Source organism: Nanorana parkeri, unplaced genomic scaffold, assembly GCF_000935625.1.
Source record: "Nanorana parkeri isolate BGI_ZX_2015 unplaced genomic scaffold, ASM93562v1 scaffold370, whole genome shotgun sequence".
Classification (NCBI taxonomy): Eukaryota; Metazoa; Chordata; class Amphibia; order Anura; family Dicroglossidae; genus Nanorana; species Nanorana parkeri.
Window position 1 is genome coordinate 1263095 of NW_017306638.1, and position 26931 is coordinate 1290025.

A 26931-nucleotide genomic window follows, 5' to 3' on the forward strand; every position below is an offset into this window, starting at 1 on the left:
TAAAACGGTAGGTACTCAAAGATGAGTTTTTGGGATCATTCAGTGAAGTTGAGGAAATGGATGTCAAGCCTCAAATTACTGCGCCTATGAAAAGTCGAAAACCCTTGAGTACCTAAAATTGTCCATAGGTTACTTTTACAGTTTAGAATTAACCGTGAATATGCATCTGTTTATCTTTATATGTGCTTGTATGCAGGGGGCTTTAACTATTTATTTTTTTGAGGAGGGGGGGGGGGTTGAATTAATTTTTTTAACTTTGATTTTTTTTTCAGTACTGGCTAGCTGACTGTCAGTGTTGTACTGTACAACACCGACAGTCAACTGAATAAATATAAACTGACACTCGACTGTGTGTTCCAGTGAACAAATCCCCCTGTAACCAGCAATATAACCAAAATGCCTCTGAATCCTGTGTCCTCCAATGAAAGAGAAAGAAAAAACACATGCGCTAGTAGAGTAAAAATTTTTTAGCAACTCTGTCAGGATAGTAATGTTATGTCTAGGTCTCCATTGGAGAGATTCCTTCCTCACATCCTGTCCAGGTGACGATCCCCAAATATAAGAGCAAAAGACGACAAATAAGCATTATTTAAATTCTCACAGAAATCCCAGGGACACACTAAACATAATACCCATAAGATAGGTACTAATGCTCCCCCCACTCTATTTCATGCCAAAAAAGTACTAACTAAAGTTAGGCATTAAGTTATCACAGTATAGCTTCCCTTAACCCTTTCGCTGCCAAGGACGTACGTCGTACGGAGCTACAAAAGTGCTTCCAGCTGGCCAGCTCAGTACGTCGTACGGACCTGGCATTTACAGTTCTACTATAAGCTGATGGTCGCTTTAGCGACCATCAGCTTATAGTAGAACTGTTCAGCAGACTGTCCCCATTCCCCTTTCACAGCCAAATTGGGATGACACATATTTTATATTTGTTACATGTTCCCATTCACATAGCAAAAGCTAAAAATAAATAAACAGATGTTTCTTGCAGTTTAAATTGCTTTTTCTTGAGTTAGGGTTTCTTGGCTTCTAAAGAGTTCAACTTTCTACTTGCTTTTGCTTCTTTGTAATGTTAGGAGGGGATGTGAGGGGTTTATTAACCCTTTCTATACCGTGCTGGCTCATTTCATTATAATTTGTAAAGTAGATTTTAACACTTCATATCCTAACAAAGGTTTAAATGATTACAACCCTGGCTCCTGCATTGTATCTTTATGAAGTTAACAAAAGATACATAATCTACAAGCCAGGCAAGCAGTCAGCTTGGAGGAGGTTAGAAATGGCAGTCCCTGTATTTCTCTCATCAAATCTGTCACAATAAAACAAGTTCACATTTTTGCAGAGTAGACTGAAACACATTAGCAAACATTTTACCATCTTGCAATTCATGATACCATAGTCAAAAGAATGAACAGTGGAAAATCAGTGCCTTTCATTTAAATCTCAGATTCTAGCAGAAGGCTGAACCCTAATAACACCTAAATATGTACACTGTTAAGTATAAACATAAATACATACCAGCTTGACCAGTGGTGATAGTGACTGCAGCAAAAAGCCTTTGGGATCGGCTCAGGTCTGATACTCCATTCACTGCTTCAACTTCGAATGTGTAGTTAGCATGTGCAACAAGGTCCACAACAGTTATGTAAGTATCTACTAATCCACTTTGCTGTGGCACATATCCAACAGTATTCCCACAGGGTACACATTCCCCCTGCTCCCAGCTGCAGCGTTTACATATGACGCGATATGTGACATCATTTCTTCCTCCACTGTCTGCAGGGGGACTCCATTCCAGGGTCACTGTTGTCTGGTTGATATTGTAAATTAGATTTTGTGGTGCCGAAGGGGGTCCTTTTAAAAATAAAAAGGAAACACAAACATTTAAGGAAACTAAAATTACAAAATATCCACCTAAGAACAGACAGAAAGCTAGAGGAGGAAAGAGGGAAAAAAGAACATAACACTGGTGTTAGGAAAATTGTATCCCTCTGTGAAAAACCACAGAAAAAGTAATCAAACTGTGGACTATATGGAAAAAATGTTTACAATTGATCAGTAACCAGACTATTTTTACAGCTAAACTGCATCTCGGCTCTTCTTATTTGATGTGGTCATCAAATTACACTGTGCAAACTAAACTGCTGGTTTGCATTAAACCAATTCTGCAGGGGAAACACAAATTCCAGAACTATGTTACAAAACCTTTTATTTAAAACTAGGATGGTGGAAATGTCCCTATGTACCTTTTTTTATTATAAAGAGGAAGTAAAATTATAAATAAACCAGCATCAAAATGCTCCTTTCACCCTCATCATCACATACATAAAAACACCTCTCCAGCCTGCACAAGACCAGGCTTTTTCCATGTCAAAGTAGCCTGTTGGTTTTACAGCAGTGCACATCTGACAGATATGACCACAGAGGATAATGGGATTCCCATATACCTGCAAACCCTACTAGCACCTAAAAGATGCCATCTGGATCTAAAAAGGCTGAAACACTGACAATCTCCAAAATGTTTCATCTGAGCTTTGTGTTGATGTACAAGGAGGGCAAGGGAGCATTTATAGTTTGTTAATTTATATTTCGTGTTTACTGAATTGTATCATGTAGTCAGGGACTTTTCCATCATCTCAATTTAAGATCAAAGGCTTTGTTCTCCAGTATTGTTATTTATGTAAGTTTTTTTTTTTTTGTTTTTTTTTAAGCATGTACATTTTTTATTGAAGTTACATAAAGAAACCGAAGTGACATTGCAGTATAAATACAGCAGACATCCACAACCATATGATTAAGCACATAAATGGCATTTACATATATACAATACCTGAAATTTATACAGAAATGAAACCCATTTACGTGAGCATGGAGAAAAACATTGTAAGTTTTGCAGGATGATCAGTAAACCAGCATAATTTAGGCAAAGTGAGCAAATATTAAACAACCTGATCACTTTTTTGTATTTTGTTGAAATGGTCATGATCAGTCAAGCTGTGAATGTTGCTCTGAGTTTTAAACATACTGAACTTAAACTGCTAAAATTGTGAAAGGCCTTATTCGCATGAGCATGTGCAACTGTACAGGGAGGGAGCAGCCTGTAAAACCCAATGCCAGGATGCAGCTGCATGCGGCTACACGCCAACTTGAACTTGCACATCTGCACAGGCACAGATGCACACCCTTGGACGCAGCCTGTCTGTGCACGCTGTATGGCTATGTATGTCCGTGTGAACGAGGCTGAATAAAGTGTAAGCTGAAGAGCAAAAATATAATATACTGTAGTTTTCAGTCCTTAGATGTGGTGACTGCACTAGTTTTGTTTCCAGTTTATTTCCTTTATTTCACACCTACTGATTCTAGGTGAAGCATTGTCACCCCCCTAATGAAGAATTTTAAGACTACAGAACACCAAGCCTCTCCTCATCTCTATAGCATAAGGGGGGTGTTCTGTACATCTAACACATTTCCTGATAACATTTTTGTCATCTGCTGAGTGCACAGGACAGCACTGGATTTCTGTCAGGATCAACAGGAGTTTTCACTTATTGAACATATGTTAAAAAAAAACATTTAATGGTATATTTAACAAACTAAAAAACATAAATAACAGAAGGAGATATATACACTTTAAACCAATGAGGTGAATATCAATACTAAAGCAAAGAAACCAGGGTTAACAATGTAGCTGTGGCTCATAACCAATTCCTTGTTTTATTAGGTTCGTATGTGACAATCATTTTGAAAAGATACACTATGCAAACCATATTCAGAAACTTGTACAACTAGCTTTAGGGATTTACATCATAAGACCACTTCCTGTCACACATTTCCCTAAAGGATTTATGTACATAAACGTCAAGTTCACATATCTTCACACCCAGTACATTCATCCTCTTTCCACGTCAACTGCCAAGACCAGGATCGCCTATGTTCATCGGTATTGGAAATGAGGGTTGTTATATACACAGAGCACAAGACTGAGCTGCATGAGGTTGCATGTCAGAAAATACAAGCTACATACATTTGCATCCCCAAATGTGCCCTACAGCAGACATGAGGTACAAATATTGCAAGAAAGAGAGATGTACCAATGTCAAAGTGTATGGGTTTGATGCCCACATACATGAGATCTTAATAGTGCCTCCAGGTATTATAAATGTTTTTAAATTAAAAAAACAGCTCTTGCGGGAAACCTTCCCTGACAGAAACATGGAGACTGCTAATGCTTACTTCTCCTTCTCTAAATGCTAGTTGCCTGCTTGTCACGCTGATCCTCTAGCTTTAATATTTCTGGGTTAATTTACTAAAGGAGTAAAGATTGTTCACTTTGCAAAAATGAATGTTCGCTGAGCTTAATAAAAACGGTGACTTGTGTTCTCTTTAATCAACCAAAAGTCCTATTTTTTAATAGTCCTTGCACATGATTGTGCTTTCAGAGTGAACACAGTTTCTATTTATGAACATTTCCTTCACTAATTGAATAGCCTCTAATCCTTTAGGAAATCAATCTATTTGAGTCACTAACCCAAAACTATGCAGATAAGGGTTTCTTTCTTTATTCTCACTTTCCTGACTTGAAAATGTGTTCAAGGACAGTAACTTAAACAGTACTGAATCCAGTGCAACAACCAGGCAGCTAGCATTGTCTGGAGGTGGTCAGCAATACCAGTCCCTGTGGGTTGTTTTTTTCAAGTGGAACTGAAGCTAAAACATTTTTTTTTTAGATTTGGATGGTGTAAAGGAGGATTATAACCCCTGTAAGCTTTTTTTGCAATCTGTGTCCACTAGGGAAGATTTCCCTTCACGTCCTGTTCAATAGCCATAACAAGTGAAAGGAAATCCCTTCAATGTGAGATAAATCACTGTTGGTCAGCAGGATCGCTGGAACTAGTGGAAGATTTCCCATCTATTTATGTTCTGGTGACGACCCATAATTTGGCATTTTCTTTTACTTTCAGTGATAACGGTCACCAGGACAGATAGGGGAGGTGACTGTCCCTAATAGGGAAGCAGAAAGCAATAAAAACAGTGTTCTAATCCCTCTCCACTCCATCCAACACTAAAAAAAAAGTTTTAGCTTCAGTTGCACTTTTACTTTAAATCAGGCATTGCACATTTACCGGAAGGATGATGACGTCTCGCTCAGCAGTGCGGAAGCCAGAAGTATTTTCAAAGTTTTAATTTACCGATGTATTTTAACAGCTATTATGCAGTGTTTTGGATTGGGGCTTGGGGGCATGATGAAATTAGTGGACCTTGCTTTTTAGCACACTTTAAATAGTAGTGATCATTTTTTATATGCTAAAATAATGGTATTTCTTCTTGTATTTTTACTCTTTCAATCACATATTAGCACCATCCCAGTTTAGGCATATTATCATCTTCAGGGAAATCTCCTCACAAGCAATGCGAGTTACATATTCTAAGCTAATGCATTCAAGAAACGCTTATAGTGGAGTGTATGTGCATAAGCCTGATCCTTTTTTCCCAGTGGAATGTGACAACTTTCATTAGTAAATATTCTGAATACATGACGACTCAGATAACTGGATGCCAAGTTATGATGACTTACTGGCTGATTAAGCAATGTCATTTAAATGATTAACTCACTTGTACAGGCGATGTAAGATGGATCAGAATAGGATCGGTAATAACCATCTTCACAGTCACAACGGGATGAACCTTCCCTGTCAGAGAAGCTGTGTGCTGGGCATCGTGAGCACTGCAAGTCTTGAGATGACGATTTATAGAATCCACGACCACATGCTAAGGAAGAGGAAAGAGACAAGATAAGAAGACTGACTACATATATGTTTAGTTATGTAAGGAAACCAATCCAAGTTTTAGTTCTTATAAAGCTGTAGTGTTTAGCCTTATTTATGCATTATCATTAAACTGTGAAACTATGGTCAGAAATGTTCGTCTAAACACAAAATATAACTCTGCATGCTTTATTTCTGCTCTCCCAATTTAACCGGTTTTGCGTCACTTCTTGGAATTTATTTGCCTTAATGAATTCAAATTTATTTTTGCATTGGTACATGTTCTCCATGGCAGAGCTAAGGTCCCCATGCTGTGTGTTTATAATTCCTTGCCTATTAGCTTTGAAAATGTCCAGAATTGATTTTCATGATTCACCCCTATGAGGCTTCAAATTTTCAGATTTTACAATGGGTTAGATGTATAGCCTGCAAACCGAACTCTAAGCACATTCACTCATCCCTAATCAGCACAACAAAAAAGTATAACCCAAACTATTTTTTACTAATTCCAAACTAATTTTTCCATTCGTAATAACCTTCGTCTAATACTGTCTTAGTCCTCACACTATGTTAATTTTCACCATACCCGCCTTCCAATCACCGCAGCAGAAGCTAACGTGCTCTTGCTCACTGTGATCAATTGATTGACAGCCCAGTTAAAGAGGTACCAAATTAAGTGTGTATATCTAGAAACCAAGCTGTGCTTTAAAATGTCACTCTGAAACAAAGTTATTATCAGAAGCAGGCAAAAGCACTCTTCGATGTAAAGGCACAGGTGCCCAAGAATATGAACTACAGAGGTGGAAAAGGCCACGAGTCCCATGTTCCTAAGTCTAGGAGTGACCCACATTCTGTCTATCCTCCAATTATTGTGGCTGTTTATAGGTTTAAAGTGAGTTTTGCTTTATAATACGATCATGTACTGCACAACGATATTTCTTGGAACTGCTGCTCATTTGCTCTTATTAAAGAAAGGGGGACTGGAGCCCTCCTATTTAAAATAGTTATAATAGCAATGAACTGATTTGGCTAACAATGTGAATGTCTTGTATGATAAATTGAGCATCATAAAGCACTGCAAACTGGAAGGAACAGTTGCAAATAAAGAAAATGACTATATTTCAGAAAAATAGAATAGTTTGAGATGGGTGATACATCGTAATCAGTCAGAATGTGCAGTTCTAAGATCTTTGACAAATGATCTCTTCTTTATGCCCATCTTTACTCCTCGGTAATTTAACATAATCATATTATCCCACTGTTATTTCACATAATGTGAACAGACCAATTTGCAGTTAGTGTTTTTTTTTTAACAAACTCCTTTTTCCTTAATCCTTCCAGCACCCAAATCCATAACTTTGCCATAATGTTTTAACAAAAACGAAACATCTTCAATTGTTTCAGTTCAACAGAAGATCATCATCATGGCAGTCAGCCAAAAAAGGGAACAAAAGCTCAGCCAGAATAGTTTTAGCCTCTTTTTCCATGTATATTCTTTTAAGAGAGAAAATCCATTGTCAATGTTGTGGTAAGGGAGCTGCTGGTGAATCATGCAAAAACTATTTGGTTAAGCTAAAGCAATAAGGGTCTAGCTATTCAGCTTTCATTATAACTTGGATTAACATGCTAAGTAGAGCATATTACCATGTGGTCTCCTGAGGTTTGAATATATGCACGTTTCCTTACCAAATACTAAAAACGGCAAAAACACTGCAGTGACAATGGTCTCCTTAAAAGGAATTATTTCGCCTCATATGCCTTTCAGAGGCAAACAGACAGCTTAAAATATTTTGTTGAATATAGGCATTTCGCTTTGATATGTCACCAAAACAAGTATGATGCTCATATCAAAGAAAACATTACTGTGGCAGACAACAGCCAAACACTTACAGTTATAGATTGCTGTAGTTTGTTAAACTGAACAAATAAAAAGAGTTATCTAGAGACATGCTCATTTATAGATAAAAACTCTAGGCAATTTATTTTCATTCTACAAGGTATAGCACATACAACGACAAGCGATCCCAGAGGTGTATGAAAATTAGCTGCAGCTATTGATACTCAGACAAGACTGTGACCCCAGGTTCCTTCAGATTCTACCCAATGACTCCCCCGCCCAAGATTTACATCTGCCAAGGTAGTGACAAAGCCAGTGAACAGCCACAGGCTAGGTTAAAGACGTTTTGGTGTCTTTAGCAACAAAATTAACTTTTCCTTATTTTCTAATGACCTTCACTCATCATAAATTTCATCATGGGTTGCATTCTCACAAGGCTGTCAACTCTTATCTAGGCCTAGCCTGGTAAAAGTAGGATCCTGCTAGCATGTAGCAGTCTTATGAGTACCTATCTATACAGGAATCAATATGTACAGGAATCAATATGGGTACAAGAAAACCAGCAGTGGTAACAACTGGGGTAGCAGCGAATGGGTTCATGCAAGCAATGACCCAAATTAGCCATGTGCGAAGGCAGCTATTTAACATCCTACAATTCTACTTTTTGCTTTTAAGCCAATTTTACCATCTAGATAATGCAAATAACACTTTTACTAACACAGATCATCATAAAGAAAAAATGTGTCAATATCACAATGACTAGTTTAATTTTTGTTTCACAAAAAAACCTATCCAAAATGAGCAGATCTTATTCCAACATTACAGAATGCTACAAATGTCAAAGCAATAAAGTCACTGTGTTGAAATGTCATTTATTTTTCAAATTGAACAAGTAAAAAATGCCACATGCTCGCAGTAGTTTAGATGTCAAATGTAAATTCAGACACTTGCTTAGGTAAGGTTCTCTGAAAGAAACACCTGGGAGGCCAACAGCCAAGCAATGAAAATTAAGCGGAAGCTTTGCATAATGCATCCGTGTTGTATTTAAGCTTTATTTGGCTTTCTCAGGTTATCGGACTAATGCCATGCTAAGTATTCACATTAAGATATATCCATGTAAGCTGCACAGACTCACCTCACTAACTGAATATCATAACGTCAGCCATCCTCATGCATTTGCAAGAGAAGCCATGTATATTTATTAGAGCTTTCATTTCATCACTTGGAAAAAGGGAAAACATGCCAAATCTAAAGATGCTTCACAAGAGAAAAAATAAGGAAACCCGATGCCTTGCATTTAGTTTAAATAATCAAATGTCACTGCTTGCTGATTAAACACCATATATTTTGTGTATTAGAAATCAGACATTACTGAGAATTTTAAATGACACATTAAAAATCTATGTATTAATCTGCTAACAGACTAAGAAAAAGCATACATTTGTTGAAATTAATCATTTGGAAAGATCACAGACAGGTATTTCCTCTCCAAGCATGTTTTAGTTATGTAAAAAGTACCAGTAGAAGGTCATAAACATAGAAATAGGGCCTCTGTACGCTAATGATCTCCAGGAAACAGATTTTACAGTAAGAAAACCCCTTTTTCCTTTCTTGTTCATTAAGGATTACAGGAATTAGTTATTCCGAGACAACTGAGCAGTTCAACTGGGAGTGGAGAGTCAGAAGTTTCTCTTGGTGGAGAAAATTTTTTGAACTGTGTCTAAATTATAACCCAAATACTTCAAACAATGTGTTTGGTTCCAATTCTGATTTCTGAATGTTCAGGATCAAACCTAACCTTTTTATGGTCTGGACTGTCCACATCACATTATCGGTTAAAGTTTGAGCCGACTGGTCAGTAGTAGGTTGTCCAAATATCGCATATTGGGAATGACCTGAGAGCATAGATCACATGTTGGTACCACAAACTGATAGTGTTCAGTGCCCAAAGTAAAATGGAGGTAGAATTGATGTGCTGGAAAAATGAGGGCATGCACGTATGCATCCTTGATAACCACAGAGGCTAGAAAGTCTTCCTGATAGATGGAGTCTACAAAATTCCTGCTGGATTCCATGTAAACCTTCTGGACTTGAATGAAGAAATTTAAAGCATTCAGTCCTAAGATAGGGCGGCTGCCTCCTTTTGATTTTTGAACAATATAAAGGTTGTAAAACCCCTGAAACCTTGCTGCTACAGGAACAATAGCTATGACTACTAGTTTCAAAAGATCTGATAGGGCAGCATTGAAGTCTGCTAGTCTGTGCAGAGACACAGATAAGTTGTATAACAAAAAGGGGGGGGGGGCGCAGATTGGGTGTCCCTTCATGACATAGAGGAGTGGGGTATGGTTTAAGGGCTGAGTATCTGTAATAAATATAATATTCTAATCAGGAATCTCTTTTTGAGTCATATTGTTAATTTCTTAGTATGCCATTCTATATGGGATGACTACCTTCTCTAACATCTGAGCTTACAGCCCATCTACAGGCAAACAAAAAAAAGTACCTTTGCAGTGGGGCTAGCCCCTGCAAGGGTTAAGTGCTTGTTTATGCCTAGGGCACAGGTGAAAGCTATTTTACTTACCTGATCTTGCCGACTCCCTCCATGCTGCTATATTGGTCCCCAAAGCCTTTTCTTGGACGGTCTAAGGAGTGCTGACATCATCATGTCTAATGCAGTTTCCACAGTCCTGCAGCATAAATGAGGGCGCCAAAGGGCATTCTGCTAGCTGGAGCAGAGGGGAGAAATGTAAGCGCTGACTGCAGGAGAAGCGGGGATCAGGTAAAGATAGTGCTTTACTCCGCATAGGTATAAGCTCCCCAGGCATAAACAAGCACTTAACCCTTAACTCTTAACCCTTGTCATTTTATGTCCATGCCTACCTTTCATCCCTGTTGTGGGTATGGTTGGCCACATACTAAAAACACAAAATGCAAACACTGTCAACTAATAATGATAACCTAATGTTACTTTTCAGATTTAAAATCTGTAAAATAAAAATATCTGGTTGCTAAAGGATACTTTGACATTATTACTATTTACTTTTCCTCACTAAACATTTTATTGTAAGAAAATCCATTATTTTCATTTGGGCTGCTCACAATAAAGCATGGTAAACAGCCTGAAACACTTCATTTTGCACCAAAATTAGACACAAAATGCACAAGCATTAACTTGCGTTAATGCATGCCTTTGTTAAGTATTTAATGTGAGCAAAACATCAGGAGTAGATCCCACACACACATCAACCATAACATCTTGTAAATTTAAATTCTCAAAGGAAATATTCCCAGATTCTGTGTGATAAAAATAGAAGAAGCAGGAGGGGAGAAAGTGTCAGAATATCAAGGAGAAAGGATGGAAATTGACATCATTTTTTTCTAGCCATTTTTAAATGTGAATTTGAATATCAGAATGTTAAGGCTGACTTTGCGCTTTCACACTGTATAGAAATGATAGTTCTAATCACATTTTCCTCATTGCGGATCATTATGTGTATACATAGTGCAGAAATTAGATGTCATTCTCAAAGCTGCTCCTGCCCATAGAATTATTTGGCGCTAATCACACATGGATTACGCATACTCTCATTCACTTTTAGAGGGCATTTTTGTGCATGCAGCAGACTTACCAAGAATCAGCATGTTCACAATGAGGACTGCTGACAATTGTTTGTTTACTAGGATCTGTAGAAAAAGATTGAGAACTCAACTGTGTAAATCAACTGTGGAGTTGATTTACCAGAAGAGTAGAGAATATAGGTAAATGTCCACGCATTGCATTTACTTTAATTATTCAATTATGTTCAAGGCAAAAACCATATAACTGGGTTTAAATGAACATAGATTTTACCTTTTTTACTAAAGCAATAGAATTGCATTTGAGAAAAAAAAATCTGTTTTCAGAACATTCGTTCAATTTCCCAATAGTTAATGGGGTCAAATCAGTCGTTATCGCATGGAAGATTTTTTCCAAACAAAATTCTGTGAAAAACAGTGAATGTGTTTTTCGATCAGGAAAGTTCATTCATTTCAGAATTGGAAATCGAATTACATTTCAAACAACATTTGTCAAGTCTCTGATGGCAATAATAAATGGTCTGACAAGATTTCTCATATAAACGTTCGTAGAAGAATCTACCAGTGTATGACCAGCTTAAGCTAAGTGAGCATTCACTTTGGCAAGTAAACATTATCTACTGCTTTATTAAATCACACCCAATAAACTGTTGGCTGCATTTTGGGAAGATTTGGCAAAGATGTGCTGAATATTTAACAAACATGAATACGTTGCACCAAGAACACAAATGATCACCAGCGCAGAGAAATTGTTATGTGGAAAGTCATTCTCTACAGACAATGGTTCAAAACAAAAATTGGGGTTGTTCTTGACCAAACTATATTGCTGCTGCAATGGAGATTGAGGACCATCCAACTCTGTCTGTAAGGGGTATCAAGATCACAAGACTGGCTGCCCAAAATTACACATCCATTTACAATTAAAACAATTTCCATAAATGCATCTTAGCTATATATTTGGCTGCATTAAGCATACAGGGCAGTTACAGTCTAAAAGTTACCAACACAAAATGATCAGTTATAATCACTTTAAAAATAAGTTTGGTAAAAGAATCCTGTTGAATATGCTGTGAACACTGACCAAATTTTGGAGGTAAAAATTTAAAGTATCTTCTCTCGAGGGCTAAACATAAAAATCCTGACAATGTCTGATAGGATGGAGTCACTGTTTGACCTATAATTTTCTACCTGGATTAGTCAATTTTTGAATCAACTTTCCTCAAGCTGGGTAGCGCTGACAGGGTCACCCACTGCTTGAATTCAAGCCATCTATGGCCAGCTCAAAAATATGTTTTTATTTCTGTCTGTGTTCCCTTTGGAGAGATTTTCCATTGTTTACTGTCCTGAAGCGATGGCAAATCTCCCCAACAGGCGCACAGACAGCAATAAAAACCTGGCAGGGACTTTATCCAAAACTCAATTAAACATGTTTGGCTATTGTCAGGACACAGTAGTGACGAACCACAGTGCCTAGAAGGAGAAGAGCTATTCATCACACCCAGAAGTGTTTGATACGCACAGAAAGGGTAACTAAAGGTAAGTATAAAACATCTACTAGTACAGGTTGGCTATTCCTTTTTTTTTTTTATCATGGTAACATGATCACTATATTTTTTTTTAAAAAGCAGTAAAATTTACTAACTAGAAAGGTTGTAGGTGAAGCAAGGTCACGGAAATGCAGAGAAATCTAAGACAATAAAAACTGATTTTATCTTAAAATACATGCCATCATTGCTGAGTAATCAACAGGGGAATTATATTTTTTGCTGCAAGCACAGTGGCTTAGTGTTTAGCACTCCAAACCAGGATACTACCTTCATGAGGTTTGCATGTTCTCACTGTGCTTGCATAGGTTTCTGTCCACCTGCCAAAGGTATGCTGCTTGGTAATTGGCCCTAGTATGTGTATATATGCATGAGGCAGAGACTTTAGAATGATTGTGAGCTTCTTAAGGGCAGGGACTGATGTGAATGTACAATATTGTAAAGTGCTATGTAAATTGTTGGTGCTATATAAATGGAACAGGTGAAAATAGAGGTGGAGTATTCACACTAAGATCCAAGTACACATTCTTGGGTGACATACTAGGTCAGTAACCCAATATTTGCACTCTGGGAATATACTGGAAATTCTTCTTTTACTGCTTCACTCCCTATTACACAGTGTCTCTTTATCTTTCCAAGGAAGGCAACCAAACCATCTTTCTGATACACTTTATCACGAGGATTTTAATGAAGAGTTGTTCTTAAAGTGACATTAAAGTAATTTTTTTCCCTCCCCCCATGTTAATGTTAGCACTTACCTTAAATTATGTCTTTTATTCCGATCTTCTTCTTCTTTCCTGATGTTTTCATCTGTCCCTCCAGCGGTGCGACGGCTCTCCGATCCATCGCTGACTCCTCTGTTTGCAGGCACTTCCGATCCAGCGGTGTCTGCATGCGGGTGTACGCGTCCATAGACTTACCTTGCGTCTCTGCTCGTCCTCGTCTCCCGGCCGAGAATCGGAACTGCGCATGCGCCCGCGCCAAGATCCTTTGCGGCCGTACGAGCATTTCCTGATTCTCGGCGCGGGAGCGCGCAAAGAAAAAAAGGTAAGTTTAAACCGCTGTTTTAGCCTTTATTTTAAACTGTTTGCCTATAGTTACTGCTTGATAGCAGTAGATATAGGCAAAAAAACTGGAGGATTTAGAACCCCTTTAAGCCACCTTATGATTATGCACCGTTATATATAAACATGGAGCAGGATTTTATTTAAAAAAGCCTTTTCAGGACAAAGTTCTCCCCTACAACTGCTGATACTCAACTGCCCTCCAGAATAACCTGGTATTTACCAAGGACTCCGAAAGAGCAACAGTGTAGTGGGGGAATGTGGTAAGGATGAGCATTTCTGGTTGGGAGGGCCCTTCTTACAAAAATCTTCACTAAGAAAAATGAAGGAGAGCGGTGTGGGGTAGAGATAGCTGTGAGCTGTCACAGCGGGGCGAGTCGGCGGTGAAGAGGAGGAGACAGCTGTCAAAATAGACCGAGCTCTAGTGACAGCGAGTTAGGATGGAGAGAGGGTACACGCAGTCAGTGATCAGCTGATCGTTGACTGCTTGTAAATAATTGAGGACACATTGTGTTTACTATGTCCCCAATTATGAATTAATGTTCATTCTTCCTGTTTATTCATGATTGTGGATATAGTAAACATGCTAACTCTGCAGGTTATGAATGAACAGGGGCACTCAGTATAGAGGATTCCAGTTCATTGATAATGTGGGCTTTTTCTATTTTAAAAGAGAAATAGCAGGAGTCTAAACAGACCCCTGATATTTCCCCAGAGCCCCCAAGATTAAAGTAAAAAAATTAAAATATTTAAAATAAATAAAATATTTTAAAAATTATTTGTAAAAAATTAAAAAAGGGTTAGAAAAAAAATTGGGGTTTTGGTTTTCGGCCTGACAATTTTTATATAATAATTCTTATTGCTAAAATTAAAAAAGTGCTTGTTCACACCTGGTGTATTGAGCTGCATGGATCTGCATTGCTCAACACAGGCTCAAGGTAAAAATGCAGATTTACACAGCACAATGCATGCAGCACATATTAACACCGCAGTGCATCATAAAGTTGAATTAATTGTTTTTTGTTCATTTTGAACCAAGTTAAAAAAAACTTGGTTCAAAACACTGCCTTTTTACACCTATACAAAGTATATTGGGCAGGGTGATTGGGCCCTTACATTTAAAACACTAAACCAATGCAAAACACAACCCATTAACTGCAACAACAAGAGTAACCAATAAAGATCCAACTTGTAATGATCTGAAATAAATAAAAAGAATCATGATTGGCTAGTATGGATTAATGAACACTGTACTTGTTTTGCTCCTATAACTACTCAATGAAAAAAGCCTCAATGTGTGATACAACAAGCACAACAGAAAATTCTAAAAAATAGAGAGACAGGTTTATTATCTTTTCATCGGTTAACAGCTGAAGAAGGACGAAAAAGGTGACACGATCTGTTGATTTAGCAAGACATATAATTAGACATGATGCTTTATCGTTGTCTGGGAAAGTGAAAGAACCAAATAGAGGTCTTTTACTAGGACAGTTACAGGCACAATAACTGTACATACAATGAACTTGAAGTAACCAAGTCCTAGAATTCACAACGTGAGCTTTCAAATATTTGTCATGTTACTGTCTGCTCTGCTATAATTCAGCACAGAACACACAGCTAGCAGGAACTGTGCTCTCACAGTCAGTGTTGCTGACCTCATCTTTGGATGGACAGGTCCAGATTCCTTATTTTAATCATATTGACAGCTCACACTGGGAGTAATTACAACAATCAAACTCAATTTCAGACCTCCTGTTTCACATACAAACGCAATTTCTCAGACTGAAAATGAACTGCAGCCGATATATCACAATTCAGAAAATGCAGATCAAGATTTATGACTGCTCACAAGATCCAAAATTACAAATATACAGATGATGACAATGCTGCAAGAAAGAAGGCAGAACATTTTCTGACATATCTTTTTAAGGAATATATGGATACATAGCAAGGATTTCTGGTATGCCCACTGTATATTATATCTGTAATTAAATGTATTTTCCTAATTTTCAGCAAAAATATATAAAGCAATTAGAATTAGATTGCTAATGGGCAAAAAGGAAAAAAAAAAGAAGGGGTGCAAAGAAGTAAGCACCTAAAAACCAAAAGCTTTATAATAATGATTCCTTAGCACCTACTGTATTCACCAAAGATAAATAACTACTATTAAGTAATACAATTTTTTTACATGAGTGGATTAAACAATATGCAAGTATTATGAAACTTTGCTTATTAAATTAACAATAAGACCAATTGAAGTTAAAAACCCTTTTGAAAATAAAAAGTGGTAATGGTCCCAGTGCTGGTATACTGAGTTCAAGCACCCAGCATAGGGTCCATTAACAGACCCTCAGGTGTAGCTCCCACTGCCACCACCTTGGACAAAGACGGGAGGGGGAAGAACCCCTTCCCCTGGAATAATACTCACTGACTTTTTGCATCAGATAGAGGGGAAAACGACCCTTCCCCCTCAGCAGAATGTCTGCTAATTTTTCTTTTACATTTATGCTATTTAATAGCCTTATATAAGATTTAAATAAGACTAAAGGCATTAAAGGCTAAAATCATAGTGTTATTGGTCTAGTAGGCTCTAAAAGTGTCTTTTAACATGTTGAAGACAGTTGGTGGGCTCTAATAGACTCTGGAAGTACTATGGTTATTTCTAGTAGTATCCTACAATAATCCCTAGAAGCGTCATAAAAAATGTCAGCTGTCACTAGTTGCAACATGTCATTAGACTCTAAAACTACAGTATGTGGTAGTCTTTTGCAACATGCCACTGGCCTCTAATAGACTCTTGCAGTATAACTTGCAATAGGCATGGTAACTTAGCGATATGCATCTGATGACAGCTTCTTGTTTTATAATGCTTTTCATTATGTAACCTCAACCATTAAACCACGGTTATTTAGCGATGCAGGCTTATTAGGGAAAAGCGTACTTCTTATCACCATATAAGCTGTTCTCCCAGGGTAATATCTTGGCTACAGGAGGGTTATTTACAGCACTCTGCAGGTGTGTTATGAAAATAATAATATATATATAAAGTATATATTAATATTTACTGCAGGAGTAGTTATGCAGCTAATTAGCATTTAAAGCTTGGATTTTTTATCTCTACTGAACTGTACCCTATTTAACTACACTAACATTTTTCTGCATGCCCACATGCAATTTTGACATGTGCCATAGGCCACTCATTCTGTTGTATACTGACAGTGGTGTGTCTTCATATGTTCCTCCTCTCCTACTGACATCTCCTCGCAGAGGCCTGTGGACTGATAATAATGATAGTCCAGGAATCTAGAACAACCACTGAGGATGAAATATATTAAAGTGGACCAGTAATCTCTTCAGAAAACAACAATTGTTTGCAGCTTCAGTCTCACAACACCTTAGCTTCAGTAATATTTAATTATCCAGTCTTTAATGAACCTTTTTTTTCCGTGCTACCTTTTCAATTTGACCATTCAATGTGTATCTTAACATCGGACATATATTTGTTTCCAAACTTTCTTACATTTGACAACTAGTTCTTACTAAAACAATTTTCAGAACACACTTCCATGAATTGTTTCCACAAAATTAACTGTATCCTTAAAAGCCATGTTTCACTTAAATTGATGAGTGAAGATTAAATATACAGTTGGAATATTCTCTCCTGAAAATCAGTGGAAAGTTTTCTCTCAAAATAAGTGGCTACCTAATAAGGCATTCCTATTTTATTTTTTATAAATTGTGGAAGAACTTACGTAATGATCATTGTTGTTAAACCCTGGTACATTTACTACTCTGCATACAATGGTAAAAGAGTAAAATACAGTACATATTTATATGCACAAAATCTACTCTATCATGAATCTCTGAATTGCTTTACTGCTGTACATTAGACACAGTAATAAGGATGAGTGCATTTTCATTTTTATTTTGCTATATATTGCCTCACCCCTCCAGCATATGCAAAAATATAAAATGAAGGGTTACCTGCCCTGCCAAATGCCAAAGTGAGATTTTAAAGACTACTTATCTGCCAATAGTAAAGGACCAATGTGGAAAACCCTTATTTCCTTAAGATCATGTAAGCCTTTCATGTTTGACATGTTTACAATAATATTTATTGTAAAATAGCTGGGCATATACATTAAGCCAGTGCATGCAGCAATATTAATACATAAAGGGGGGGGATTTATCAAAGCACCTGTGACAGTTTTAGCCTCTTAGATCATTTTTTTTATGTGCAAATCTGTCTTTCAACATGTGCCCCTGTTTTCACCTGAGCTTGCACTACTTTTTCAACTGCATGTTTTTTGCACCTTTTTTGCACGTGTTTTCATCTGCACTTCATCGGCTGTCTGAAACTGGAGCATCACCTAAAAAAACAATCCCAACTTAAGAAGTCCCCATGACCACTTCTTCAAGATGGGACAGTTAAGCTTTTTGCCTGAAGTTACAAGTCTTCTTTCCTGGAGTCTATTAAACCTCATTTATCAACAACATTACACTAGCTTGATAAATCTGGTGCAAATATATTCCGTGCAAGTTCAAACACTCGCAATTGCTATGATAAATTGCCCCCAAAGTGTATTAACCCGCAACAATTTGATCTCAGATTACAATGTAAAATTACTAAAGCATGAATTCCTTTGGTTACTGTACTTTGCTCCTGTCCTTTCCAACCATGTATACCAATTACCAGTGTCAATTTCTAACAATAGATCGCTTCATTATTTAATTGATTCTTCTCCAAATTAGGAGGTTTTTGTACATTTATTGAAATTTTACTACAGGAAACAAATACACATTTATTCCTTGATGAATGTTTGCGGAAATTATTGTATTCTTTATTAAAAGCACCCTGTTGCTACAGTAAGTTTTTGGGGTTTTTTAAGCAACACCTGTAAAAGCCTGTAATTACCTTTCCTGATTCCCGCTCTCTCAAATGCCACTCTGATCCTGAAAAATATTCTGCTGAAATCACAGATAAACCAACAATTCTGTGTCCTATTCTAGGTCCTCTGCAGCTCTTTTTGGTTTCTTTTACGGACCTCGACATCATGACTATATACTGTAATGGGTCAGGTCAGAGAGAGGAACCACTATGAGCTGAATGGGAACACCGGGATCAACATTTCTGTAAGTGTCAGTTTCCATGCAGCAGGAAAGCAGGATCCGATAGTGTGGCCATCAAGAAAGGTAAATATTTACACTGTTCTTTTACAGGTGTGGCTTGTTTTAAAAGCTTACTATTGCAAAAGGGTTGCTTAAAGGACATTCCTAGACATGAACCTTGCCTCTTTTGTTTCACTGGCAGATAACCTAATCTACTCCTGTAATCCCAATGGATGGGTTGGGATCCATGGTTTGTGCACAATAAGAATACAAGATGGCCAAGATGGAATACAAGATGGTGTTGTGAGCTTCAACAGTATTTGCTCTTTCACAGCCAAATTGGGATAACACCTATTTTATATTTGTTACATGTTCCCATTCACATTGCATAAGCTAAAAAAAATAAAACATTAAAGAATGCTTCTTGCAGTTTAAATTGTTTTAGGTTAGAGTTAGGGTTTTAAGGGTTACAATTTATTTGAGCTTCAATTTCTTTTGAATGTTAGGAGGAGCTGTGATGGGTGAGGGGGTCTCGTCCATTCAGAGGTGGCTAGTGCATTGTATGTTAATGCAGCTTATCAGATAAACACAATCCTCAAATTTCAGTCCCAAGACTTTCCATTGGCACAGACCACTGTGAAAGGGCTAAGAAAAACCTGGAATCAGCCACCTCGCCTAAATTAACAAAACATCTAAAAAGGTAAGAATTGTTTTTTAAAGTTATTTTTCAGTATGTTGTGTGGATAGGAACACATAAGGAACATATGGAGGGGTTTTCCTAAATTTGACTGCAAACGTGGAAATACACTTTAACCACTTGCCGTCCGCCCGTTGTAAAAAAACGGACGGACGGCACTGCTGCATTGGCGGGTTGCCGTCGCCAGAGGGCATTTTTTTTCTGCTCGCGCGCGCCCCCTAGCGGGCATGCACGGGCAGAAAAGACCCGACCAATGCAAACACCCGTTACCGGGTGTTTCACATATAGGCGATCAGCGGCTCCATAGCCCGCCGATTGTCTATATGTGCTCGTTTCCACCGCCCCCCCCGGGCTGTGAATGCAGAAGTGATGTGTATTACATCACTTCCGCATTCACCTGTCAGTCATCTGGCTGCTATAGCCAGAGAAAAGAAGCTGATGAAGCAGATCTCTGCTTCATCAGCTTCTTTTGGGGTCCACAGCTGACATTTGGGGTCCTAGAGACCCCTAATGTCTCCATAAAGAGGACCTAGCGTTGCATGACGGAATAAATGTCAGTCAAAGTACCGCAGCGCTGAATACTGAAAAATGGCCTGGATGGGAAGGGGGTTTAACACCGCGGATGTCAACTGGTTAAACATCCCCTGCTATGCTGATACCATATGCTCTTTAGTATGTGGCAAAGAAAATAGGCCCTTCCAAAAGAACACCAACCTGGTGTTCTTGGTTCTCCACACTTCATGGGCCTGAAGGTGGGAAGTCATGATTTTAGTGTTGGGGAACCCAGATTTACAAGATAAATGCCTGGATGAAAATGAGCAGGTAATAATGTATTAATGATTGAGCAACATAACGGGTCCCTTTACTTCCTTCTTGCTTATTTTTAATCTAGCTAGAAAGAAGACACTACACACCCCATGTCCCTATTATAGGCACTGCTGAGCCCGGAACCAGAGAAGTCCAGGACCTTGCAAAACCTCAGTTCAAGCCTGGTACCGCTGACTTCCACACATCCTTAAAAACATTTACAAACTCAAATAGAGATTAAATTCAGAGGAAAACTCATACAAAATCTATGGGACCTACAGTGATAATGATAATGGATGACCAATAGGCTGCACAGCACCTAGAAACCTAAATATATAATTTTCCTGTGGGATATGATTACTTGGCATGCATATTTGTTTATTACAGGTATTTATATAGTGCCAACAATTTATGCATTGCTTTACATAGTGCACATTCACATCAGTCCCTGCCCTCAAGGAGCTTACAATCTGAGGACCCTATCTCATATGCATACATATGAGGGCCAATTTAGACAGGAGCCAATTAACCTACCAGCATATCTTTGGAGTGTCAGAGGAAACCGGAGTACCCGGAGGAAACCCACACAACCACAGGGAGAACATACAAACTGCATATGTAAACAGACATTTACATAACAGTAAATTGCATTAGTTTAGGGTCTGCTGGACCTAAAGTCAATGCATCCTTGCAAATAATGAAAATATTTAGGTACTGGATTACTGAAGGCATGCAGCCAACAAGAGTGAATTTCCCGCTCGCTCTTGTGGTACGGTAAAGTCATATTTGCATGCTATTGCCTCCTGGCAAATGCAGCCATGCTTTTCAGTTACTGGGTGATCTAACAGATGTTGCTTACATATGGATAGTAGGGGAGTTTAATTACTAAACAATGCTGTTAAAAACAATTGACAATTAGTTTAATATTCTTAATTTACAGCACAAAGATTTTCCAAATAAATACATAAAAGTTATAAAAAGTAACCAATATTTTATAACAAATAGACCACACACATTATTTTACTATTTATGCTTACATACGACAAAATACTTTAAAATAACTACGTTTACTTATGTCAATTGATTAGAACATGGCAGCACACTACATTGATTTCAAATTAACAAGGCTTTTCAAGCTGTGCATGCCCACTTTCATGCCCAATCATTGCCATTCACTCACAGAAAGAGTTCATTTTACCACAGATTTTTTAAAGGAATAGATGCCAGGGAAGCTTAGAAAACAGGTGTCAGGAGTTCATGCACATACACATAGCAAATCTGAACACACGCGTCGTACTGACAGACGTGTTAGTTGGCTTCAAACTCCCCTTGTCTCTATATTCATGCATCCGAACAGAGTGTGACATCATAAATATTAATGAATGCTCTATTTATCGTACATCTTACTGATTTGCACTGTAGCTAAATAACATATTGATTCAGTTTTTTATGACATAAGAATGCATTTGGAGCACCCTAAAGTTCTTCAAACTGTATCTTTATACGATAAAGAAGAAAGATATTGGCAGTTAAATGAAAAGCAACAATATATGCCAGCATTTACTCCTTTGTAAATAATGCTGTTGTGCATACACAGTTTCAATTAATAAAAAAAAAAAAAAAGGCCAAACTTAAAATGTAATTAAAACATTGCAGCAATTATTTTGTTCAGTTATAAATACCAGCTTGCCTGCTCCTGAAAGCCATGTGTTCTGCATTCAGAAATAGGCACTTTTCCTGCAGCATCACCCAAGGCCATCCGCACAGCAAGCAAACTAACAATTTAGTAAATGAGGCTTTGATAAATAAAGATAATGCAAAATCAGACTGACAATAACACTGATGAACAACAATTCACCACTTATTAAACCAAATATCCAAAAATGAAATTTACTCAAAAGCTTCAAACATTTGATAGTGATACCTTTGAGATTTGGGAAATATGAACAGAAGCCCAGTATCTGTGAACCAGACATTCTCTGAAACTTTACTAACATATAATATCTTTGATGAGTGGAATCGATTCAAGGCTCTTGAGAAAGGACTGGAACACTGCAAGCTTCTGAATGACGTGTTATCCAACAGTGAGAGTTTCACTGTTTTAGAGAAATTGTTGTCTATTGTGTCCATGCTGCCTGTGTTCATTGTTTGCTGTGAAAGAGGCTTCATCTCCTTGAATCTTATTAAAAGTTGAGGTCACCAATGGAAGCAGGCGTCTTAAGTTACGTGCTGGTGAGCAACATGAAATACTATCAGTGAAGAGAGGTTAACCTTTCACAGACTATCTGGCTCCCACTGGAAAGTACAATACAGATATTCAGCTTTAAAATAGATTTATAGCATTTTTAATATAAAGTATATGTGTGTGTCTGTCCCTAAGACAACCTTCTCCTTTAAACAGCCAGTAAGACTTGTCAGTTGATAATGAGATATAACAGAGTGGGCATTTTGCAGTTGCTTTTTTGCCCAGGCTCACTTTTTTATGCAGTGTTTGTGTGGAACTGTGTGGAAAGCATCTACAGCTCCTAGACCCCATCAATATAATCCAGAAATCTGAACAGGAGTGGGGAGATTATGCCTATCATACATCTAATTGACTAAACATTCCGATAAATAAATTCTAAGGGGTCTATTCACGAAGCAGCCGAAGGATCTAGCTGTAGGTTTGGCCGATCCTGCGTCCCCGGGACCCCTTCGGTTCTACTATAGTTACTATAGCCCGTACAGCTCCCGAAGTCAGTCGAGCCAAAGGCATATGCTTCGTTACCCAGCCGTACCTGCCCCCTCCCCTGTCCTTTCCTCCAATCAGCACTAGAGGATCAGAGAGAAGAGGGGGAATCCTTGCGGGGAGTGGTGACTGACAGTCACCACTTTCTGCAGGGAGATGGTCGGGAAGTGAGCGGATCAGCTGTATGTTTTCGTTCACTTCCAGATCAATAAAGCAGACCTGTGACAGCTTCTTTGTCACAGGTCGGCTTGAATTATGGGGATGAGTGTTTTTCACTCACCCCATAATTCTCCTTTAACCATTCTATGTATATCTAGGTGTGCATAATACAGAAGTAAAAAGAACAGAAAATTAAGTAATACTTAAAAAGGAGAACTATGGGGTTAAGGCTTTTCCCCATAGTTCTCCTTAGGGTAACGGGAGGACACAAACTGGCGTCCTCCTGTCACCCTCAGCTCAGTATACCGCGAGCTACAGCTCGTGGTATACTGAGACGCCACAGTAAACCGCGAGCTACTGCTCGCGGTATAGTGAGACGCCGCAGCTGAAGCGGACCCCGACAATTATGTCTGGATCCGCCCTGCTGCCTGAGTGACAGCTGGCTCTGCCTATCTAGAGGCAGAGCCAGCTTTACCCGTCCCCTCCCCCGTCCGATCCGCCAGTTAGCGCTGGCGGCTCGGAGAGGGGCGGGGGGAATCCAGCCCCTCCCCTGTCACGGCAGAGAGCGGTGACAGGATCGAGAGGTGAGCGAACGCCGGCAGCTAGAACTATGAGGTGATTGAAAAATCACCTCATAGTTCTCCTTTAAACTAAATACTCAAATTGTATCTGCAATTTTCCAGCACAAAAGCAGTCTTAAATATGGTATGACTATTGATAGTACAACACTGTTAACAACATTGTTTATATTTTTATGAAAAACATGAAACAAAATAAAAAATTGTATATCAAACTACTATATATTTCCTTTAACCTGGCCAGATTGAAAGTATTCACACTGTGATGCATCATTTAACCTCAGTTTCCCAAATAAATGGATGAAATCCTATATGTGACAAGTTCTTCCATAAGACAAGACCTAAATATTACTGAGCATTTATGATACATTTTTTTTAACAGTGTGAGGCTTTTTCAGACATTGAGCATGTGCTGGCTAGGGCAAAGGTAATGTGCAGAAAATTGAACAGAGTGTACCAATACATCTGCTGGATGCTGGATGTCAGGGTTGGATGAACTTCAGACAGGACCATTTGAAAACTATGATGTACGAAAAACAGTGGCTGACTTCGATTTAGTGCCTACTCTATAAGTCAATGCTGTCTTTAGGTCTTCATAATAATCAAATATAATCCCTCTCATGTACTCATTTTATAACATAAGCTAATTAGAAATGCAAATTCAAGATCTTTACAATCTCTGAGCAAATGCATGTCTTCTAATTAAGATAATGCCATCATTTGACTTCAGGCAGAATACAAAGAATGTCAAGAGTTTATACAAAGTACATGCAGTTTTCAAATTCGAATGAGGCTTGATAGAACACTCGATCTTCTTTTCATTTATATTTGAGCAAATTAAATGCATATTTATTAAATATATTTTAATACAAAAAAAGTTATTTCCGCACGTAAACTCAAGTCTGCAAATTCAATCCTACTGTGGTTGGTGATATCCCTTATTAAAAAAGTATTATTCTATCAGGGTTTTACATTTGCACATGAACATAATAAACTAAAGAAAAAACATCTTTGGACAGTCAACATTTTAAAATCAGTCATCCAGGAGTAAATTTAAACAGCACAGAAGAGAAAGGTAGCAATTTATTTTATAGCTGCCTCTCTTAATTATAGGGTAGAGCTACATACAACCACATGGAGTAATTATTTTAATGGTGGAACCTATTTAAGTGGTCCTGCCACTTTATATTTAAAGGGTCATTTAATCCAAAGCATATAGCAAGTTTCGCCTGGTGCAAGGATCTTGGCACTGCATAATGTAGGCATAGGACGTAAATGTTATTGGCAAAGAGGTTCCTGGCAGAGAACAAGGTAAGTGTGTAGCGGAAAAGTAGTTAATTAGTGTTATGGTTTAATTTTGGAGTTAAGTTATTATCAGGCTTAGGGTTTTAGCTGTAAGGAGTTTTAAGAGGTTAAAGGCATATTCCACTTTCTTCAAAAATAATAAAAGAACTCATTTCGCAAAAAGTAAAAAATATGCATTTATTCTTTTTTTACATTTGAGCCTGCAATCAGTAAATCACAGTTACAATGTAGAGGCGCGGTTTTTGAGCTGAAGAAAGTTATCAATGGACTACAAGTGCGGTGACCTGTGATTTCTCTACACTTCCTGGTCCTTGCTAATTAGGAAACCTATAGCTAAAAAAGAACCATTTACAAAAATTGTAATTGCATTTACCATTTACAAGAATTGCAAGATGAACTAAAAAATGTAATTATAAAATTTAATTATTTAGGATTATAAACACAGTAAGTTTGGGAGGGATAAGTGTTAAAGAAAATCTATGGTTAAAAATGAAAATAAAATATTTATAAAGGCATTGAATTTGCATGTGTTGTGGCATAGATATTCTAAAAATAATGCTCTCCAAGCTGTAAATCATGTCTATTTAACTACTAACTTCCTTGATCACCATGACACGAAATCTTCCTGCCAATTGATATATGCAGCATTGCAGCTGTGTCAATGGAACTACAACTGAACATGAGAACATTCAGTTGCATCTGGACATTGTGGTTTGAAATCATCCTTAACCCCGTCTTTAATACAGCCCTCATTATTCATTCAAAGGGTGGACATACACTGTGCAAATTTCGGCCGATCCTTGAGAAGACAGACGAAATTCGCAGTTTGTGCCGCTGTGTCGGCACTCTTTCGGCCAGCATCCATCTTTGTAAGAGTTGGCAGCCAATTTGCTGATGGCTCTGGTCAAGCAATGCAAACAGTGGCATGCTCAGCATGTTCGGCCGACCCAAAGTGCAGAAGGAGTTCGACTTAGCCGATCCAACATCTGGATCGGCTAAGCCGAACCTCCAGCAGGCTACTCGCTGCTGTTCGGTCTATTCTTATAGATGCCGAACAGCAATGAGTAAATAGCCGAATGCCGCTGGGCGTCATTCGGCTTGGCTGTTCTGCTCGGTCCCTCTGTGGGCCCGAGCAGAACAGAAAAATTGTTTAAAAAGTAAAAAAAAAAAAACAGAAAACGATTGTGCGGAGCTAGCAGTGACCGCTATAAAGAATAAAAGGAAAAGCAGTGTTTCTCTCCTGGGCGGCCTGGAGCAGGAGACTCCCGGAGCGCCCGGGAGAGTTTGCCGTCTGGAGATCAGTGTCCCTGGTTAGCTGCTAACCAGGGACGCTGATCTCTCTGCAAGTGGCCGGAGCCAGCCGTGAGATGACGACTGGCTCTGCCCAGCTGTCAGAAGCAGGCTGTCGGCCGGCCAATTCGGCTTTCAGCGGGGCTCAGTCGAGTCGAGGCATATGCCTTTGGCTTGACTGAGCCGCTCGGCCAACTTCAGGAGCTGTGGGGCTATAGGGAATAGCCCGTACAGCAGCCCTTCGGTTCTACTGAACCGAAGGGGTCCTGGGGCCGAAGCTAGCCGAAGGATCACCCGAAGCTACGGCTAGATCCTTCGGCTGCTTCATGAATAGACCCCTTAATCTCTCAGTAACAGAGAGTTAAAAGGAGAACTATGAGGTGAGTGCTTTTCACTCACCTCATAGTTCTAGCCGACCTGTGACAATGAGACTGTCACAGGTCGGCTCAGTAGATCGGGAGGT

At 38.4% G+C, this 26931-nt stretch overlaps 1 protein-coding gene across 11 annotated transcripts in view; it reads right to left on the reverse strand.

The window, feature by feature from the left end:
- The window catches only part of EPHA7 (EPH receptor A7), a 200117-nt gene that overhangs the window by 126587 nt on the left and 46599 nt on the right, over positions 1-26931 (reverse strand). For all 11 annotated transcript variants that reach the window (XM_018558955.1, XM_018558959.1, XM_018558954.1 and 8 more), the window contains exons 4-5: positions 5620-5775; positions 1525-1860 (exon numbers count right to left, since the gene is read on the reverse strand). In XM_018558955.1, coding sequence (XP_018414457.1) covers positions 1525-1860; positions 5620-5775 — 492 coding nt within the window. The remainder of the gene's footprint in view (positions 1-1524; positions 1861-5619; positions 5776-26931) is intronic.